The sequence below is a fragment of the Bubalus bubalis genome, chromosome 3 (genome assembly GCF_019923935.1).
Source record: "Bubalus bubalis isolate 160015118507 breed Murrah chromosome 3, NDDB_SH_1, whole genome shotgun sequence".
Taxonomy (NCBI): Eukaryota; Metazoa; Chordata; class Mammalia; order Artiodactyla; family Bovidae; genus Bubalus; species Bubalus bubalis.
In genome coordinates this window covers 23967805-23985102 of record NC_059159.1, presented here as the reverse complement: position 1 = coordinate 23985102, position 17298 = coordinate 23967805, and the positions used below count along the sequence as shown (strand labels likewise).

General features: G+C 59.2%; 1 protein-coding gene across 6 annotated transcripts in view; it reads left to right on the top strand.

The window, feature by feature from the left end:
* ARHGAP23 (Rho GTPase activating protein 23) overlaps nt 1-17298 on the top strand; it is an 81308-nt gene that overhangs the window by 37546 nt on the left and 26464 nt on the right. For 3 of the 6 annotated variants that reach the window (XM_044939033.2, XM_025280243.3, XM_044939035.2), the window contains exons 4-15: nt 222-317; nt 433-511; nt 675-729; nt 3687-4851; nt 6461-6616; nt 6828-6939; nt 7091-7148; nt 8571-8714; nt 13978-14295; nt 15579-15640; nt 15908-16038; nt 16582-16709. In XM_044939033.2, the coding sequence (XP_044794968.2) occupies nt 222-317; nt 433-511; nt 675-729; nt 3687-4851; nt 6461-6616; nt 6828-6939; nt 7091-7148; nt 8571-8714; nt 13978-14295; nt 15579-15640; nt 15908-16038; nt 16582-16709 (2504 nt within the window). Of the gene's footprint in view, nt 1-221; nt 318-432; nt 512-628; nt 730-2406; nt 2613-3686; nt 4852-6460; nt 6617-6827; nt 6940-7090; nt 7149-8570; nt 8715-13977; nt 14296-15578; nt 15641-15907; nt 16039-16581; nt 16710-17298 lie in introns of those variants that run through there. The other 3 variants (XM_044939034.2, XM_044939036.2, XM_044939037.2) reach the window with 3 other exon arrangements.

Genomic DNA, 17298 nt, shown 5'->3' with positions numbered 1-17298 from the left:
GAGCCATTTAAGGGGTGACTCCATGCGCCCATGTAGCTTTTCATCCTCCCAGCAGTGTGTTTTGTCTGATCCTGTGTGTCCGTGTCCCTGTGGATGTGTGGCTCTGTTTTGTGTCCGTGTGAGTGTGCTCATTCTCTGAGTGTGTGTCCCCTGTGTGTGTAGCTGTGCATGAGTGTGACCTTCAGTAGCCATCCCCAGCTAACCTGACTGATGCTCAACAGGACCCTCCCCCCGGCACCGCCTGGAGCCCATGGACACCATCTTTGTCAAGAACGTGAAGGATGATGGCCCCGCCCATAGGGCGGGCCTTCGCACAGGTGCGCTGTCCCAGTTACCTGGCTCATTGTCATCCATATGTGATGCAGGGGGTCTCGGGTGGGGCTACTGACACCCTTTGACCTGCTCACCTGTGGCCATGCCCCTGGTCCCCAGGAGACCGGCTGGTGAAGGTGAATGGGGAGAGCGTCATTGGGAAGACCTACTCCCAGGTCATAGCTCTGATCCAGAATAGGTGAGCGCCCCTGCCTCCCTTATCCCTTCAGAGCCCCCAGCCCACTCCCCGAGTCCCTCCACACCCTCCCCCTCGGCCCTGGTGGTGCCCTGGCGACCAGGATCCCTGTTCTCCCAGACCCTGTTGCCTCAGCCTGGCCTGACCCCCTGCCCTGTCTCCGTAGCGATGACACTCTGGAACTCTCCATCATGCCCAAGGACGAGGACATCCTCCAGCTGGTGAGTCCTCCCCGCTCTCTGAAGTGGAGGACCCTGGGTGCGGGGCGGGATACAGCCCTTCTCCTTGGCCTCTCTCCCATGTTGGCCCCTCTGGGAAGCAGAGGAGAGAGTGTGGGGGCACCACCAGCCTGGCACTGCCCCACTGGGGATGCCAGGCCCGTCCCTGGGCTGGGGCTGCTGGCTGCTTCATTCAGGGCTGCGCTGTGTTGGGGGAGGCGGGCACTGGCTTTGACCGGCAGGATTCCTGCCAGGGTATCTGGGAGGAAGGTGGCCCAGCAGGCCCTGCCAGACTGGCACGTTCCTGTGGCTCCTGTAAGATGTCTGTTCCCTGCCCTCTCCCCACCTGGCCTCGTGTGAGCACGTCTCCTGTAGATACATACACACACAGACACACACATACAAAATACTGTTGTGTGCTCCCATTCACATGGCATACCACGGACCACCCCATGCTCAAGCAGACACACTCGGTACACAGCCACACCACACAGCCCGTGGCCCACCCTTCATCTAGCCTGTCCTATGTGATAACACACCCCAGACACAACACACCACACACACAACCCCTCAGTAGGTAGGCACCCACTACCCCACACGCACGACCACGGGCGTCACAGCATACCACACACTCCTCAGCACCTCGGATCCCCACAGCACGCCACCCATGCGTCACAGCACACACTCGGGGTTCTCACCCCTGTGGCACGAATATTTAGGACATCACGAATGCTTGCTGCTGTCAAAACACATGTGCCCACAGACATCCCAGCCTGCTCCATCCCAGCCGTGGCGTGTGCGCTCAGCAGTGCGACAACCACACGAACTTCCCCAATCATGATACGCGGTGCAGACGCCCCTGCCTTCACCCCACTGCCCACAGAACAGGCACCACAGATGTGGCACGCAATGTGCCCTGCACTCACGTGTGTACCCGTTTGTGCCACACACTCCATGCCTGACATGTGCACACACACAAACACACACGCTGCCTCTCTGTTCCCTCCCAGCTCTGACCCAGAGCCCAGAGCAGTCCTCTCTGCCCAGTGCCCAGTTCCCTGGTCTCATGGGTGCCAGCCAGAAGCCAGCTTGCTTGCCCCCAAGGTCACTGCCCCCCAGGAGAGGGCTGCGGGCCAAGCCTGGAGGCCTTGGGAGCCGCCGTGCTGGCCTCTGCCCTGGATGTGCGCTCACAATCACTGTAATCTCAGTGCCATGCTTGGCACCATGCCCCTCTGGGAACCTCCACCCCATGACCTCGATAGTCCCCTTGCCCTTCCTGGAGAGGGGGAGGCAGGGATGGATGGGGGCCCAGAGAGGTAGGTGGACGGCTTTTCCCAAGTCTCAAAGGCCCTGCCCGTGTGCACCTTTTCCAGGCAGAGGCAGGCGTGCTGTGGTGGGATGGGGGACTGTGTGTGACCGGGCGGGACCTAGGGCGGTGCTCTCTCCTCTGGGCTGGGTGGGGCGACAGCTTTGAGCTCTGCTGCCCCAGCTCGGGTGGGCAAGCAGCCCCAGCTGTCAGCATCTGGGGGCCTCTGCCGGCCCCCCTCTCCCTGGCTAGCTGGAGGGTGGGGCCCAGGCATTCCTGTGGTTGGGAGCCAAGGCTGGAGGCCAATGGGGCTGCGGCAGCTGCTGACGCCACCGCCGACGCGGCGAGGCCCCTCCACACCCATCCTCCCCTCCCTCCTCCTCCCGCCCGCCTGCGAGAGAGAGTCGGTGGGGGCCGAGGGCAGTCGCCGGGAGGGCAGGCTGGGGGGCCTCGAGGCCAGGGCCGGCACAGTGGTCAGCGGGGGCTAGCAAGGGCGGGGAGGGTGGAGGGGGCCGGGATGCCACCGCAGCGGCTGTGATGCGGGGAGTCTGGGGAGCCGGCAGGATGGCAGGAGGGAGAGGTACGTGAGTGTCCTGGCTGGTGTGTGGGTCCTAAGGGGGCTGAGTACGGGGTGTGGTTTACTCACCCTCGTCACGTGATGTGTGTGCCCGGGATTGGAGCTGTAGTTAACTGTGTGTGTGTGTCTCATTGTGCTTCTCTGTGTGTGTGTAAGTGTCTCTGGGTGTGTATTTTCCTGGGTCTCCTTGTGATGTGTGTGTGTGTGTGTGGGGGGGGGGTTTGGTTTCACCCTCCTTTTTGATACTTCACGCTGAGCTAGGCCCCTGGGTAGCCCCTCAGGGGCCAGGCTAGGCCAGGGCCACAAGGCCGCTGTCCCTGGGGGCTGCCTCCTTTTTTGGCCGGGCCTGGGCGCTGGCCCTGCCACTCCTCAGCAATGCAGCGTCAGCCTCAGCTCCCAGCGCCAAATTCCAGGGCCGGGGTGGCAGAAGGTGGCGCAAGGTCCCTCAACCAGTCTGGCCTCTCCCTCAAGCCTGGTCCAGAGAAGCAGGGGGTGAGCAAGTCCCTCCCCCGCCCCCCAGTGGCCCAGGAGCCAGGCCCTCAGCTTCCCGTCCAGGGGGATGGAGGGACAGCTGGGCTCTCCCAGCCCCCGCCCACCCCACCCTGGACACACCCCTTAGGCGGCTCCCTCCCCTGTCATCTGCCACCTTGACTGGTCTCTGGTGGGGTTTCCCAGCTCCGCCCGAGGGTCTGTGGGCACCATGGGACACAAGAAAGCAGGGAGGTGGCTGAGGCCAGCATGAGGGGAGGACCCCAGAAAACAGATGTTGGAATGTTTGTGGCTAAAGGCAGTCCTTGTCATAAGCCTTAGAAAAATCCTGGCTCTTTCTTGAGTGAATGTGTGTGTGTGTATGTGTGTGTGTGTGTGTAAGACTCAAAGGCCTCTTATTTCTTTGTCCTCTCCTTGACTCTCTTTGGAGCATGCCTTCTTACCCCCGCCCTCTCAGGACCGCCCCCCACAGCTTGGTCCCCTTCCTTCAGGCCCCTTTCTGGGGGGCCTTGACCTCCAGGGGCTGCTGTAACCCTGCCCTGTGGGGTCTGTTCAGCCCTTCTCACCTGCCTTTGTGTCCCCGGGCAGGCCTACTCCCAGGACGCCTACCTGAAGGGGAACGAGCCGTATTCTGGAGAGGCCCGGAGCATCCCAGAGCCACCCCCGATCTGCTACCCCCGAAAGACCTACGCCCCGCCAGCCCGGGTCTCCACCTGGGCCACTATGGTTCCTGAGCCGCTCTCAGCACTGCCCGGTGACCCCCGGAGTCCTGCTGCCTGGAGTGACCCGGGGCCCCGCATCCCGTCTACCGCCCGCTCCCATCCGGACCACCCTTCCTTGGGGATGAGCCAGCCCCGCCCCAGCCCTGGTGCCTTCCCCCGCCTACCCCCAGAGCCCCGGATGCCTCGTGCCTTCCCGGAGCCTGGCAGCCGGGCACCCCCCAGCAGACTGGAGTGCCAGCAGGCCTTGTCAAACTGGCTGTCGAACCAGGTACCCCGCAGGGCGGGGGAGAGACGGTGCCCCGCCATGCCCCCCCGGGCCCGCAGTGCCTCCCAGGACCGACTGGAGGAGGTGACTGCCCATCGCCCTTGGCCCTGCTCCACCTCCCAGGGTGCCTTGAGCCAGCTGGGCCAGGAGGGCTGGCACCGAGCACGCTCAGACGACTACCTGAGCCGGGCCACCCGCTCTGCCGAGGCGCTGGGGCCAGGAGCGCTGGTGTCACCCCGCTTTGAGCGCTGCGGCTGGGCTTCCCAGCGACCGTCTGCCCGCACCCCTGCCTGTGCACCCAGGGACTTGCCCGGGCCCCAGGCCCCAGCCCCGCCTGGCCTGCAGGGCCTGGACGACCTCGGGTACATTGGGTACCGGAGCTACAGCCCATCATTCCAGCGCCGGACTGGCCTCCTGCAGGCGCTCTCCTTCCGGGACTCCCCCTTTGGGGGGCTGCCCACCTTCAACTTGGCCCAGTCCCCCTCACCGTTCCCACCGGAGGCCTCTGAACCACCAAGAGTTGTCCGACCAGAACCCAGCACCCGGGCCTCGGAGCCTCCCGCCGAGGATCGCCGTGATGAAGTGATCCTGAGGCAGAAGCCTCCCACGGGCCGCAAGGTCCAGCTGCCCCCCGCAAGACAGATGAACCTTGGGTTTGGTGACGAGTCCCCAGAGCCAGAGGCCAGTGGGCGAGGGGAACGCCCGGCCAGGAAGGTGGCCCCTTTGGCCACTACTGAAGACTCTCTGGCTTCCATTCCCTTCATCGGTGAGTGATGGTGCGGGTGGCTTGTCTTGGGAGACTTGCTTTTCCGTGTCCCTGTTGTCCTCCACCTACCTGCCACCAGGGCGAAACTCTGGGGTGGGTGCTGATGGGATCAACTCATTTCTGTGGCCATCCATCCATTCGTCCATCCATCTTTCTCCCATCATCCCGTCATCCCTCCTCCACTCGTTGACGCGTCCAGTCTTCTTTCCATCCACCTTTACTTCCCCTGTCTCTCCTTCCCTTCCTTCCTTCCTTCTTTCCCTCCCCGTCTCTGGCCTCCTTTGTCCTGTCCTTCCCTTCTTCTTTCTTTCCACTCTTCCTTCCACTCTTTATCTTTCCTTTGTTCCGTTCACTCTTTCTTCTTTCCATCCATCTTCCCTCCTTCCACGCATCCAGCACCGAGTTATGCCAGGCACTGTGCTAGGCTCTGTCTTCTCCTGGAGCGCATGGTCCATGGGAATGTACGATCAGACGAGAACGATCCAGGTGAATGGGTGTGTGATAGGAGTTGGGGAGCGCTGAGAGACGGAGAAGGGCTGGGCTGGGGCACAGTGGCCAAGGAGAGAAAGGAGATTGTGGCTAAGACGAATGAGTTAGTCAGGGGAAGAAAGTTCAGGGAGAGAGACGAGAATGTGCAAAAACCCCGAAGTGTGAGTTAGGATGTCCTTCCAGGTCACCGCATGGGTTGGGAGGGGCCCATAAGCTGATGAGGAGTTCGGACTTTACTTTGAGAGCAGAGGGAATACTGAAAACTTGTTAGGAATGGATGCGTAAAGGGGAGACGGGATAGCGGAAGGGTTGGTGATTCCCAGGTTTCTGGCCTTCCTGGAGGGTAGAGCCTCACCTCTGTATCAGGAAAGAAAAGGAGCGAGACGGGAAAAGGTTTCGGGTTTGCTGAATAAGAGGTGCTCATGAGGGAGCATGATCAGCTGGGCTGGGTCTGGGGGCTTGGGAAGACTGGCCTGCAAGATCATGGAACTGGAGCCCAGAGGTGGTAACCGGACCTGAGGGTGGTGAGCTCACCCTAGGGCAGCCATGGGAGTGACCCTGGGGAAGATCCCCAGGCCAGGAGAGGAGGCACGACCTGCCCCCCACACCCCAGCCCCCAAGTCCGCTGAGCCAGCCTTGTCTAATAGGGCAGACACAGCCTCTCGTCTCAGTAAGCTCCCAATCTGAAGTTAGGAGGTAGTTCCAGCCCAAGGGGGTGACGTGGCACCCACTTCAAGGAGCCCCCAGTTGGTGGGGGAGATAGATGGTCCTTATCCTCAAGAAGCTCCCAGTCTGATGGGGGAGACACACTCTATGGCCTCAGAGAGCCGTCAGTCTGGTGGGGCAGATGCAGTTCCTGCCTCTAGGAGCCAGGTCTAAGAGGGGTGACTTGCCCCCACTCCTGGGTGCTCTCAGTGTGATGGAGGAGGCTGAAGCTGAGCTTGCGTGACCACAGTGGTGGCTCAGTTCCCTTGGCAGTGGGCATGTTGCCAGGAGGGCCCTGGAGGGCTTTTGGAGTCTGGGGATATGGTCCCAGCCTGGCTGTGAGGCTGGGGCCCTGGGGTGGCAGGCAGGTTCAGGCTTCTGGGACCTTCACCCACCGCTCCCTCTGCTCTCGCAGACGAGCCCACCAGCCCCAGCATTGACCTCCAAGCCAAGCACGTCCCTGCTTCTGCTGTGGTCTCCAGCGCCATGAACTCCGCCCCTGTCCTGGGCACCAGCCCATCCTCCCCAACCTTCACCTTTGCCCTCGGCCGCCATTACTCCCAGGACTGCAGTGAGTGCTTCCCGCAACCCCAGCCCCAGCCGCTCCCTTGCTGCCTGGTCCCACTGGTCCCTGTTGGGCCCACTGCCTGATGGCTGGCCTCCCCCGATTGGCTTCTGCTTCTCCTGGGGTCCCCTGGGGACCAGGTCCCCGGGCCCTGCCTGGATGGGAGGGCTCTGGGGAAGCCCCTTCCGCTGCCCCGCTGATCTGGGCGGCTTTGCAGGCAGCATCAAGGCCGGCCGCCGTTCTTCCTACTTGTTGGCCATCACCACCGAGCGCTCCAAGTCCTGCGACGACGGGCTCAACACCTTCCGGGACGAGGGCCGGGCTCTGCGGTGAGGACCGGGTGTGGCAGGGCTCTTGGCCCTTGGGTCTTCTACACACGGGGGCAGTGGGCTTCCCCCTGCAGGACCTTTGATCCTTGGAACTTGTGGGAGGTCCAAGCGGTGCCTCTCATATGCCTCATCCTTGATCCTCACCCGCTAGGCGCCTGCCGAACCGCGTGCCCAGCCTGCGGATGCTTCGAAGCTTCTTCACTGATGGGGTGAGTGGCACGTGTGAGCTGGTGAGGGTGTCAGAGGGCTGGGGTGTCCCACCCCTCAGCTCTGGAGCCTAGCCTTGGCAGCAGGGCCTGGCCTAGGACTCCTGTGATCCCAAATGGGTCACCCAGATTCCTGTCTCCTTCCTACCTTGGCTCTCCCCACACTCACTTTGTGCCAGCCATGAGACCCACCCTCTCTGGGGGCTCTGTCATCCCCTAAAGACACTGTGAGCCCCCCTCCCAAGGCCTTTGCACTGTCCTGCCAAGCCCCCACCTCTGGTCTACAAGGTCCTCTCCATGCCCACCTCCATAGCCGCAGGACTCACTTTTTCACTTTCTCTAGATTTACTTTTTTTCTCTAGATTTTTTTAGGCCTTCTGTCAGATTTCAGCCTAGCCCTGACTTTCATGCCTCCCCCCACCACCGTGCTTTCCTCTGAGCACTTCCCCTGTTGAGCACTTTATGGACTCATCTCCTTTCTTGCCTGTCTCCCCAGCTAGAATGTAAGCTCCATGCGGGCAGGGGTTTCACTTGTCTTAGTCACTGACCCTGCTGGGTGTCTAACACAGTGCCCACGCTGGGAGGCACTGGGTCGGTATTTGTGTGGTGTCTTCAGGGGACAGCGAATACCCTGGAAACGGCAGCAGGGACACAGGGTTGAGAGTGACGGAGAGGCCAACGTTTCCAGCCTCAGGACCTTGGGAGACACAGGATCAGTTCTGAAATGGCCTTAAGTGTTTTTTTTTTTAATATTTTATTTATTTAAAAAACATTTACTTATTTTTGGCAGCTCTGGGTCTTTTGTTGCTGTGTGAGCGCTTTCTCTGGTTGTGGTGGGCAGGGGCTGCTCTTCATTGTGGTGCGCAGGCTTCCTGCAGAGGCTCGTTGTGGCGGGGCTTGGGCTGTAGGGAACTCGGGCTTCAGCAGTTGTGGCGCGCACGTTTAATTGCCCCCTGGCACGTGGAATCTTCCCAGACCAGGGATTGAACCCATGTCCACCTGTCACTGCTATTGCTGGAGTCCTGCTGACACTGTCACTTCCTCTGTTAACTCCTTGTGGGCATGACCACCTGCTCCACTAACTCAGTCTTTGTTGATGTTCCTACTTCCCCTGTTTATGTAACTCCATGCGGACACAATCACTTCCCCTGTTTCCTTAATTCCTTCAAGTCTATAAAGTTAAATGTGCTGAGGCAGGTGGTCTGCAGGTCACATAGCCTTTCCTCCTTTCTGGCTTCCCCACCACATACGTCTCATGACAGCAACACAGATGGATCAGAGAGGGCAAGCAAGGCCTCTGAGACCACACAGCACAGAGGAGTGTAGCACACACCAGGCCCGTGGGGCTGCAAGTGGTCCATGGGGTTTCTGAGATGCTGGTACTGTGGGAGCCACCCTAAATTGCTCTCTGTTGTCTCTCTGCAGTCCTTGGATAGCTGGGGCACTTCCGAAGATGCTGACGCTCCTTCCAAGCGACACTCAACCTCTGACCTCTCAGATGCAACCTTCAGCGACATCAGGAGAGAAGGCTGGTTGTATTATAAGCAGGTCCTCACCAAGAAAGGGAAGGTAAGATGGCTGGAGGAATGAGCTGGAGGTGGATGGAAGCTGGCTCCAGCAGAACTCTCCAGTTTTTCCTGCACCCACCCACTGCCTCTGGAGCTAAGACTGCCGCATGAGGGGTAGAGGTTAGATGCCAGGAAGAACTTCCCAGGGATCCTAAAGAACTCATGAAAAAGAGTTCATCAGAGAGACGGTCTTTGCTGTGGGTGGATCTGATCAAGTTGTGCTTGGAATTCTGACAGTACTATCCCATGGTTGATCCTTGGTTGGCAGATCACACCCAGAATGGCCACTGGGGCTCATGGGAAATGACAGAGCAAGGTCAGGGTGATTCTGTTAGGGGAGCTGAAGCCCCAGAAGAAAGCAGAGTTCAGCCTTTTCAAGGCCATCAGAGGTTTTAGTCTTTATCCTGGAAAGTGTTAGTAGCTCAGTTGTGTCTGACTCTTTGAGATCCCATGGACTGTAGCCTGCCAAGCTCCTTTATCCATGGGATTCTCCAGGCAAGAATACTGGAGTGGGTTGCCATTCCCTTCTCCAGGGGATCTTTCCTACCCAGGGATCAAACCCAGGTCTCCTGCCTTGCAAGCTGGCTCTCTACCATCTGAGCCATGGCGGCTTTATACTAAGGGCTGTAGTTCATGGGGTTGCAAAGAATCAGACATAACTTAGCGACTGAACAACAGCAGCAAGGGGCAACTAAAAGCCCCTGGGGCCTCTTCCACTGGGCTTCTTGGGGGGAGTGAATTAGACAGGGTCAAAGGGAGGTAAGAAGGCCAAGTAAGAGCTGCTATGGAGATTCAGGTGAGAGAGGAAGGGGGCCTGGGCCTGGGCGGGGGAGCAAGCAGGATCCCAAGGGGCAAAGTGGAGCCCCTGGATCTGTGGAGTACGAACTCTGGCTCCAGGCAGCACCATGGGCTGCAGAAGCAGGAGGAGGAGCCACCCCACTGCTGTGCCTCCCCGCAGCACAGGCAGAGCCGAGCCGAGCAGGGCGGTTAGTGTGAACCTGGGCTTGGCTCATAACTGTGCTGCGAGTTGCTGGTAAAGCTCAGGCTGCTCGCTGACCTATGACCCAGTTTCCTCGTCTGCAAGCGGAATGAATGCTAATCCCCAGATCGTGCATCTTTGCTGAGGATTAAATGAGATGATCTAAGCAAGAGTTTACCTGGGTGCCTGGCCCTCGGGAGCTGCTCTTCTGCTTATTGCTATTGTTTGAATTTTCTATCCTGCCTTCTAGGGTATCTTGTACCTGGCGGGAACTTAAGCTTCAAAGTCAGACACACTTGGAATTCCTACCCAGCCACTTATCAGGCACAAGGCAGCTGATAACCCCCTTAATGTCCAATTCTCACTTTTCTGATCTGTGAGATGGGGACAGTGTTATTCTTCTCCAAGGGCCCATGTGAAAGTGAAGTGAGAGTGTAGTCCAGGCAGGGCTGGCACTCCTCTGTGCCCTTGTCTGGCCTGTTCATGATGCTGGACAGCCTGCTGCTGCCAAGTCGCCTCAGTCTTGTCTGACTCTGTGTGATCCCATGGACTGCAGCCCACCAGGCTCCTCTGTCCATGGGATTTTCCAGGCAAGAATACTGGAGTGGGGTGCCATTGCCCTACTCGGCTCCAATTCTCTGCTGAGGTTCTACAGATTCAGGGGTGAAGGAGCCAGGCCAGTCCTGCCCTGCTGGGGTTCATGCTGGGTGGAGAAAGCACAGTGCTTGACTGCTGTGATGGGGGGCTCAGGAGAGCAGTGCGTAGCAACCTATGACCCTGACCTCAGTGGGATGGGAGGGGGTGTCTGGAAAGCTGTGAAGGGTGTCTAGGGATCTATGAAGCAGGAAGGGTGTGATCTGACAGGGGAGACGCCCTCCTGGGCAGTCTGGGGGGAAGGTGGCAGGGGGTTCTGGGTGGCTGGGAGCCGGGATAAGAGATGGAAGGCCGGTGTGGAGGTGGGTGCCTGCCTACTTGCAGGCCCATCCCTTGGGGTAAGCCTTTGCAGGTGAGGGGGTGGGGTGGAGGTGGGAGCCCAGGAGGTAAGTGTTGCATCTGTGACAGGCGGAGACAAGGCCATTGCTGTTGTCCAGGTGAGCGAGGGGAGCGGGGCGGAGGAGAGGGGACAATTTAGAGAGATGCGAGGGGGAAGGAAAGCTGGGCGGGCTGCAGGCTGGGAGGTGACGGAAGGTGGAGGAGGCAGTGTTGGTTCCTGGCGTCCCAGCTTGGGCTGGAGGGTCAGTGAATGGTGGGGCCCTTCCCCCAGCCGGAGGGGCAGGTCTGGGGAGAGGCAGCCAAGAGGTTTTTTGGGGGCCTATGGCATCTGAAGGCCCTGGCGCATCCCCCGGTGGAGGTGTCCTCGTGACAGAGGCTCTGAGGGTGCGGCATCAGGAGGGAGATCCACGTGGGGAGGGTGCTTGTCCATCAGAGAGGACACGAGTGTCTGCAGCCACAGGCGCAGGAATACTGAGGGAGAAAGCAAGAGACGGCTGGGCCTCGGGAGGAAGCGGAGGATGGAGACCAAGGAGGAGTGGGCAGGTGTGGACAGATGGTCCCGCCCAAGGCTGGAGGTGATAGCTGCTGACTCCTGCCTGACGGTGGGCTGTCCCCCGCTCTGGGAGGCCTCTGGCAGCCCAGCCGCAGGATCTCCTGGGCAAGGAAGGGACCTGGCCCCTCCCAGGCGCTTCGGTCTGTCCAGGATCCAGATTGCCAGGCAGATGTTGTCTGCTCCAGCCAAGTCCAGCCTTCCCCCGGCCCCCAGCTCCTTTGGAGGCCACTGACTATCAGTGAGAGGATGGGATGGGTGGGTGTGACATCCCTGCAGCCAGACCCAGCACTGGAGCTGGATGTGACCTTGGAGCTGGGTCACCTCTTACTTTTCCAATATGGCAATACTGATGCTAGCGGCGGGGGCCTGACTTGTCCAAGGTCATCTAGCTGGTTTAGTCCCAAGGGGCCTCCTTGTCACCATCTCACTCTGACATTAAACTTCTCTTGGAGGGCCCTGCTGTTTTCTGCTTTGAACATCCTTGCCTGGGTCCAGTAGGTATGGGATGATGGGCAGGGTTCATGGCCAGACGTGGCTGTGTTTACCTGCCAGCCTTGAAGTCTCCTCATCTGGTTTGTTCTGAGGACAGAGGCTCTTGCTGGCTGAAGAGTCGTAGGTAGGCCGTGAGCCAGAGGAACGGTGCCCTCAATCTAATGGGGGAGATGGAGCCCCAGCCCGCAGGGTGTCGTTCCGAGAATGACAAATTCATTTACTCAGTAAATATCGACGAGCACTTCCCCTGTGCCAGCATGGCTCTAGGCTCTGGAGTGTGGAGGCAAGAGGGCAGATGAGTTCCCTGACTCAGGAGCTTTTCCAAGCTTTCCCGATACGGAGAAAGCTGCCCATAGCCAGTAACCTGAGGCTGCGGTGGGCATTCAGAGAAGATGAACAGGGCGATGTAATTGCCTTTAAGTGGGGAGGAAGGAGGAGCTGCCATTAGGGGAGAAGTGCTTAGAGGTGGTTTCGCTAAGAAGGTGATGTTGGTAACACTTGAGCTTAGACTGTAAGGGTGAGAAGGAGGCAACCACATGAGGAAGAAAAACCAGGGGCTCTGGGCAGAAGGAATAGCATGTGCAAAGATCTGGAGAAAGGAAAGGCTTGGCTTGTTCAGTAGAAAAGGCCCCTGTGGCTCAGCATCATGAGAAAAAAAGAGGGATGGGTTAGGAGAAACAGGGACCTGATCATAAAAGACCTTAGATTTGATTCCAGCGGTGATGGGAAGCCATGAGAGGGTGCCAAGCAGGGGGAGCCAGGATCTCATCTACATTTTGAAATGATGGCTGCAGCTGCTGCTTGCAGAGTGGGTTGCAGGAGGGAGAGTGGAAACTGTGAAGGTTCATGCAGTGGTCCAGGGAAGAGATGTTGATGTGATGGCAGGAAAGATGGAGAGAGGTGATATTCTGGAAGCAGAACAGTTGTGATTTCCTGATGGGTTGGAGTCAAGGTTGAGGAACAAGGAGGCGTCAAGAGCAATTCCCAGGTTTTTGGACAACTAGGTGGATTTACTGAGCTGGAAAAGATGGATGGAAGGGGAACGGTAAAAATCAAGTGCCCCATAGTGAGCAGGCAGCATCTGCTGTGCCTGTGGGACACGCAGGTGGAGACACTGAGCAGACAGTGGGAGGTACCGGAGCGTGGCTCTGGGGAGATGCTGGGCCATGGGTACTACTGGGCATCAGCATCAGCAGACAGACAAGATTTTAAAAAACAGGCGTGGATGATGTCATGGGGGAGGTGGGCAGGGGGTGGGGGCCCAGGACGAAGTTCTGGAGCGCCCCCTCCTTTAGGGCAAGGATGCTCAGCTCAGCATTGTTGGCATTTTGGGCCAGGTGAATTTTTGCTGTGGGGTTGGCCTGGCATCAGCATGCTTGGCAGCATCCTCAGTCTGCCTCTGCCCACTAGGTGCCATAGCACTTCCCCAGGTGTGACAACTGAAAATGTCTCCAGACAAACATCTCCTGGTTGAGAACTGCTGGTGTAGGGGATGTTGGTTGATGAGGGGTGGGGTGGAGGAGTAGAAAAGGAGTCAGTGAAATTAGGAGGAAAACTGGAAACCATAGGATCCTGGATGCCAAGAGAGAGTTTGGGGAGGGAAGGAATGACTGCTGGCTGGGTCCTATACCACCAAGAGGCCAAGCAAAGGGCTGAGAAGGGCCTGGACGCTGCCACAAGCTTTCGCAGTACTGAGCCCAGGTGGCCTGGGGGGCAGCTTCCCAGGAAGAGGAGAGGGAGTGGAGTCTTGAGTGAGAGGCAGAGAAGCAGGGAGAGCAAGCGTGGTTGACAGCTTCTGACTAGTTTTGCCCGCGAAGGGAAGCAGAATGTGGCCCCCAATGGCTTTAGGAGGATTGTACGGAAGGTGGGTCCTGCTTGGTGGAGGGATCTGATTGCTCTCTGGAGCCCCCTGCCGGTTCTCCGGGGGCATTGCCGATGCCGCAGGAGCGCCGATGCTAGCACTTGAGAAGGTTGGGGACCCTCTGAGGGCACTGAGAACGATGGGTAGGGGTGTCCCGGCCGCTGCGGGGCTGAGAGAGGTGGGGGACTGCGTGCAGGAGGCCGTCCCAGGCGCCGGCGGGAGTGGCGCAGAGCAGGGGGCTCCCGGCGGGCAGTGGGGTGGGGTGCACACCGCTGTCCACCGCCTGCAGCTCCTAGGGCCCCCTCGGGCTCTGGGGCGGGTAGGGCAGGCCCAGCCTCTCACCCCGCCCCCCTCCCCTCTCTCCCCCTCCCCGTGTCTCCCTGCAGAAAGCGGGCGGCGGCCTGCGCCAGTGGAAGCGGGTGTACGCCGCGCTGCGGGCGCGCTCGCTCTCGCTGAGCAAGGAGCGGCGGGAGCCCGGGCCGGCGGCGGCGGGGGCGGCGGCGGCCGTCGCAGGTGAGGACGAGGCGGCGCCCGTCTGCATCGGCTCCTGCCTGGTGGACATCTCCTACAGCGAGACCAAGAGGAGGCACGTGTTCCGGCTGACCACCGCTGACTTCTGTGAATATCTCTTTCAGGCTGAGGACCGGGATGACATGCTGGGCTGGATCAGAGCGATCCGAGAGAACAGCAGGGCCGAGGGCGAGGTGAGGGCCCGGCCCGGCCCCAGGCGGGCCAGGGAGGGCAGGGCAGGACCCGGGCCCCTCTCACCGACCGGGCTCCTCCCTTCGCCGCTCGGAGCCTCAGTCCCCTCTTGGATAAAATGGGCCAACAGGAGTATACCTGGCGACTCTGCCCGCCCAGGGTTTGGTGTGAAGAGAGGATGCATGGGCCAGTGGCTCACAGAGGGCCTGGCGTCCTTAGTATTCCATGACTGGCAGTAACAATAATAGCTGTCAGAGTGACAGTAATTATTATTATTATCATCGTTGTTATGACTGCCTTGGGCAGGCTCTGGCACAGAGAGGTCAGGTCCAGGCCAAACCTCAGCCTCTTTGTGGAGCTTCGGGAGGCAGGGGGGTCTCCTGTGAAATGTATTACAGAAAGAGGTCCCCGTGGGCCAGAGCTGTAGGGGACCCCCCTGCCAGGGCTGGCCTTTCTGCAGGGGCAAAAACACATTGACCTTGGGAGGAGGCCAAGGGGATTGGCCTTTGGCAGCAGGCAGCAGGGGCTGAGCCAAGGGCTTTGGCAGGGAATCCAGGAGAAGTTTTAAATGGTGCCCCCTCCACGGTGGCGCTGCACGCCAGGGGCCGGGGTGGAGTATCTGCCTCCACTCACTCCAGCTGCCGGGTGGCTGCACAAGTGTGCCTCTGTACACCTGAAGTTCTGTGAGGGTCCTGGGCTGGGAGCTGGGGGCTGGCCTCTGCCAAGAGGATGGTGGGCTTGGGCCCTGGTCCAGCGTTCACCTGCTCTGACCACAGGAGGGGTTCCTAGTGCCCACCGAGGCCCACCATCTCACTGAGCTCTGCTGCCCCAGGACAATGTCCTCGCTGCAGGGAGAAAAGCACCTGAAGTTTGGGGCCCTTCTCTGTGGGGACTGGCTGGGCTGTCCCCAGCAGGGTATGAGCTGGGGGTCCCACGTCACCTGCATTATTGCAACAGCTGCCCCTCTTGGGGCAGCTGGGCTGTGCCTTGCCAGAACTGTGATGAATGCCGCATGCATAATTCTGCACCCCAACCCTGAGGTTGCCATATTATCTCTCCAAGGAGGAGACTGAGGCTCAGAGAGGTTAAGTGGATTACCCAAGGTCACACGGCTGGTGAGGGGGTGCTCGGGAGTCCGGCCCTGGTCTTTCTTGCTCCGGGGTCTGTCCCCTCCAGCTGGCAGATGGAGGAGAGGGGAGGCAAAGCTGAGGCAAGGGCCAGGGAGAAATCCTGGTGGGTTGGCCATGGGCACTGATGGGGTCTGCTTTCCCTTTCCTTCCTCCAGGACCCCGGCTGTGCCAACCAAGCTCTGATCAGCAAGAAGCTTAATGATTATCGCAAAGTGAGGTAAGGCCCAGTCCTTGTCCTGGCCATGGGGTGGGGAACACCCCAGGCAGAGGTCATTCTCCTGGCCCATCTCCAGACTTGAGGGCAGCCCCTGAATCGCCCTCTCTTGGGGGCAGGGAGGGCAGAGGGGCATTGAGGCCTCCAGTCCCCAGAAGGGCATGGGGGGAATGGGCTTGGGGATGGAGGAGAGGTCTGAAGAGATGGGAGGCCAGGGCAGGTGGCATGCAGGGCCACCCCAGTGAAGACCTCTCCCCTCTTCCTACACAGCCATAGCTCTGGGCCCAAAGCTGATTCTTCCCCCAAAGGCTCTCGTGGCCTGGGGGGACTCAAGTCTGAGTTCCTCAAACAGAGTACGGCACGTGGCTTCAGAACTCAGGACCAGCCTGCCGGGAGCAAGGGTAGGAAGGTGGCTGCTAAGGGGGCGGTATGCATGTGGGTGTGTGCCATGGTTATCTTCATGTATCTGCCCATGTGTGTATGCCTGTGAGGGGCTGGGGGCTCTGAGGGTCTCAGGGGTGGAAGGGCCTGGAGCCTGATTTCCCTCCAGGACATCCCAGCTGGCTGGTTCTCCAGTCTCTGCTTGTGTCCTTCAGGAGCAGGAGGCAGCCTTTTCCATCTTCACACGCTTTTGAACATTAGAAAGTTCTTTCTTTGGTTGTACCAGAATCTGTGGCTCCCACCTTGTTGTCAGCCCCTGAGCCCATACAGAAGTCCCCTATTACTCTGAGGCCTCTCTTCCCCAGGGTGAACACCCTCATGACTTTGGCCTTCTCTGTTGGGATAGTATAATTTCCCATCAGCCCTCAGCATCCTGGTTGCCTTTCTGAAGGAGTCCCCTTACGTCCAGTGTGTGAATGTGATGTACAAGTGTCTGTGACCGAGTGTGGCTGCTGCCCCTCCCTGGGCCCCTAGCTCACCCTGGCTCTCTCTGCCTCCTCCAGCGCCAGATGACAGTGTCTCCACCTCCAAAACCCCCTGGGGCATCAGCATCATCAAGAAGAATAAGAAGGCGGCGCCCAGGGCATTTGGTGTCCGACTGGAGGAGTGCCAGCCAGCCACAGAGAACCAGGTGGGTTCCTGCCGTGCTCCAGGGCCAGAGGGGAGTGGGGAGACTGAGGCACAGAGGCTCAGAGCTGCCAGGGACCTTGGAACCAGCTCTCCACCTCATCTTATGGACACAGCTGGGGAAGCCGCTCAGGGAGGGAGCACAGAGCTGAGTCAGAGTCCCTGATTCCCAGCTGGTGCTCCTTCCCAGACCATGGCAAGGCTTTGGTGTGATTTCTGGCTCCCAGACTGGAGGCAGCGAGAGCCTTTAGTAACTACCCTCCATGGGGTTCTGCCCTTTCTCTACCCCTATATTGTCCTCCCCACCTCTGGCCCACTGGTGGAGAATACTGTTCTTTTTTAAATTGTATTTCATTGAAGTATAGTTGTTGTACAATATTATGTAAGTTATAGGTGTACAATGTAGTGATTCACAATTTTTTAAGGCTATGCTCCATTTAGCATTATTATGGAATAGTGGCTATGCTCCCTGTGTTGTACAATATATCCTTGTAGCTTATTTTATACCCACTAGTTTGTACCTCGAATCCCCTACCCCTGTCTTGCCGCTGCCTGCTTTGCTCTCCCTACTGATAACCACTGCTTTGTTCTCT